Source organism: Histoplasma capsulatum, genomic scaffold (assembly GCF_000149585.1).
Source record: "Histoplasma capsulatum NAm1 scaffold_14 genomic scaffold, whole genome shotgun sequence".
Classification (NCBI taxonomy): domain Eukaryota; kingdom Fungi; phylum Ascomycota; class Eurotiomycetes; order Onygenales; family Ajellomycetaceae; genus Histoplasma; species Histoplasma mississippiense.
This window is the reverse complement of record NW_001813969.1, coordinates 166,902-170,222: the sequence shown is the minus strand read 5'-3', so window position 1 is coordinate 170,222 and position 3,321 is coordinate 166,902. Positions and strand designations below refer to the sequence as shown.

Sequence of the window (3,321 nt, the reverse complement as noted above, 5' to 3'; positions counted from 1 at the left end):
ATGCCCTCTGCAACCCCACAGCATCCAGAAGAAACTTCACGTTCCGCCATGCATTTACTGCCTTTGGCCTCTGGCTCTGATTCTGGCTGGGGTGGGTTCTGCCGGATGTGGCCCCGACTGTGGCTGCATCTGCGACTCCCCTTCCAAGTCCTGAATTGACGTTGCCTCCCCTGTTCCTTCCATCACCAGTTTCACTATCACACTCACGCTCGGTGTCGCCTCCGAGGTGTGATATTTCTCAATCTTCACTGAGAGGTTCCATGTCATGTTTTTCATCTGTTCTATCATCCAGATCAATCAGGTTGTCCAGTGATGATTCAGATTCATCATCAGCCGAGTGAGGAAGGCTCAGGCGGACAAATCATGACAGAAGTTGATTCATAGTCAGAGGACTTGATCTAGGCAACCTCTGGAAATCATAGAAGCTCGCTGCCAAGGATTCTTGTTCGAATACTAATCAGATTTTGGACCGACAACTCAGGGCCCGTTGTACCTACCTGGAATCTCGCGTGCCGCAGAGGGTGTCATTGTCAGTGGAGAGTTGGAATTGCTGCTTGCAATGATGGGATATGAGGTGTGTTTGCTGTGCTCATAGTGTTCTGGTATTTTTTTTATAGTGACATTTTTGATTGGGAATTCAGCACCTTTTATGTTTACAACAATCTCAACACAGGTGAATGAGAGAAATCCTGCTGGTGCCATTCTACGTGCTCACTTCCATCACATTTTCCCTGCAGGAAAAATCACCATGGTGCAGGAACATTGACGCCTGCATCATGGAGATAAAGTCGGCCAAATCCTGGGTAAAATAAGGCAGGAAAATGAGTGTCACCTATCACCTTGCAACGCCAGCCGCCGTCCATGCAGAAAGCAAGGGAAGATCATAGCCCCTCTCACTTTTTATTTTCTAAACTGTAGCACTGACTGAAGAGGTGCTAGATGATTGTCATATGACCATAACTGCTCCAATACACAGTCTTATAACATGAACATGAATTTCCAATAGTGAATTAGCCTGTTAATTCATCCAAGTGTGGATTGTGAAAATGAGAAACCTTGAACATTGCATCACACTGTCACATCGCCCCTTTCTCTTCTGGTCAATTTGAGACCCCAGGAGGCTGAGGCTGAAGTCTCTTTTCCAGTGAACATTCATCTTTGTCAACTCAGTATCTTGCTACTAATCAAGAGAAAACATAGTGTGACTGAGAATTCACCTGCACTGGAGCAGTTTGAATCATGTCCACATCATGCATCAGCCACACTGTGAGACTTGAATTGTTGAGGAGATTTTTTTCTTCATCTGAACATGTCACCCTTGCAACCAACCAGACCTTTCAGACCTTGCACTCTGGTCAGGGTCTGATGTGTAATGGTCTGCGGTGCAGCAAGGCAGATGCCGTTTCTGCCATGTGGAGGCTTTTTTGTTCATTGGCGTACCATCTCAATGAGTGGAAGCCGCCCATCACCGGCGTGCACCACAGGTGAGAAACATCGGCTTTGCCGACTGATTGTGAAAGGGAGAGATTAAGGACAACAAGCACCAAGGCACAGACAGGATGGGATTGGCAGTGTTGATAGAATAGATGTGCAGAACCTCAAAACATCAAATATAGAATGTAGAGCAATAGCTCATTGTGTATGCAACAAGAAAATGAGATCAACAAAGTGAACAGAAAACCTCAGCCAGCCACAGTCCTGAGCAGACTAGATATCTCAGTAGCAGGCCTCAGTCTGTGCATGGTTTTAGAGTAACTTGATGGTAGAGTGAGGCGAAATTGCATCTGGGAAGAAGGGAAAGTGGACATGGTCATCATGTTGAGAACAGTTTCAGCTGCGGCACAGCCGGGCCAGGTGACATTAGCAGTGGGGCTCAAGGGGAAAGAGGGGATGGGCACGGCACACATGAGACAAGAGAATTATGAGGAAAGAAAGGGAAAATAGGGACGATGGAGAGAGGATGTTCGAGCGGCGGGAGGAGGGGATTTATATAGTCCAGAAAGCGGCAATGTTGCGCTAAACCTGATCAGAATAGCACTAAACCATGGAAGGCAATTCCCCATGATACGGTATACCTAGGTCAGGTAAGTCACCTGAGGAACTAACTTAAATGTCCGCGAAAAAATTATCTTGCTGAAATATTTCAAAGGTTTCAAGCAAGTCCGATTTCCCCTCCGCTTGACATAATGACTGTAGAGAAGAATGCTAACAAGCGCAAGGGTTAGTTTGCTGGTTACTATCCTCGTACTTTTGTTCAAAATATTTTTAGCTGACTTGGCAAATTTCCTTCTTGCGTAGTTGCCATAGCCTCTGCCCTAACGATTACGGACCCGCCCTTGAAGAAATCCAAAAGGTCGACATTTAAAGCAGCTCAGGTCCAGGATAAAGTCCCCAAGCCAATACTGAAGAAGGCAAAATCCACAGAGGTCTCCAATGGCTCTTCACCCAAGTCAATTCCTGTCAAAGTTGCTAGCGAGCCCGCGAGACAGATCCTACCTCGAAAACGTGCTGCGGACTTTCTGAGCGAAGACGAAGGAGAAGAATGCCATGGCGAGAAAACAGAGAAAACCCACGTCACAGCTTCACCCGCAGCCTCAAGACCTATGGGTGGCGAGGCGGAAAAACCAAGCAAGAACAAGCCAAAAAGGGCGGCTGAAGCTCCTGAATCAGCGGTTCCTTCTGTCGCTAAGATCACTACTACGAAACCCGATTCCGGAGAAAAGCCTTTGAGTACCGGCAAATCTAGCAAAAAGACCAAAGGTGTTACTGGTCTGCTTGAGGGAGTCTTCAGCCAAATCGCCGAGGATGATGAGGAGGGAAGCGAAGGGGAAGAAGATGACGACCAGACTGCTGCTTTCATTCAGGGGTTTGAAAGCAGTGACGACGAAGACATATCCGGGGACGACGGGTTCGAACCCGGGAAGAACGTCCCAGCGATCCCCGATTCGAAGAAGGTGAAGAGGAAGCTGCGCAAGATGAAGAAGAACGCCACGGAATTGGAAGAGCCAGGCACCGTTTACGTTGGGTAAGTTGCATATGCAACCAGCCGACGAATAGAGAATAATCTACTAACAAGCCGTTCAATAGCCGTGTTCCGCACGGGTTCTACGAACACGAAATGCGTGCCTACTTCTCCCAATTCGGCCCCATCACCCAACTACGCCCTCTCCCGCAACCGTACCACAAGGCAAATCCAAGCACTTTCGCGTTTCTCGAGTTTCGCTTTCCGCCGTCCGTCGCCCAAAGTCGTCGCTGATACGATGGGACATCTACCTCATTGTTCGGGCACATTTTGAAATGCAAGTACATACCCAAGGAGAG

The 3,321-nt window shown here is 47.8% G+C and overlaps 1 protein-coding gene across 1 annotated transcript; it reads left to right on the top strand.

The window, feature by feature from the left end:
• Positions 1-2,186: 2,186 nt before the first annotated feature.
• On the top strand, positions 2,187-3,256 carry HCAG_08962 (rRNA processing protein gar2; the record flags this gene model as incomplete). Its single annotated transcript, XM_001536077.1, has 3 exons — positions 2,187-2,220; positions 2,308-3,025; positions 3,088-3,256. 3 exons carry the CDS (start codon positions 2,187-2,189, stop codon positions 3,254-3,256), a joined length of 921 nt encoding a protein of 306 aa, XP_001536127.1.
• Positions 3,257-3,321: the final 65 nt, after the last annotated feature.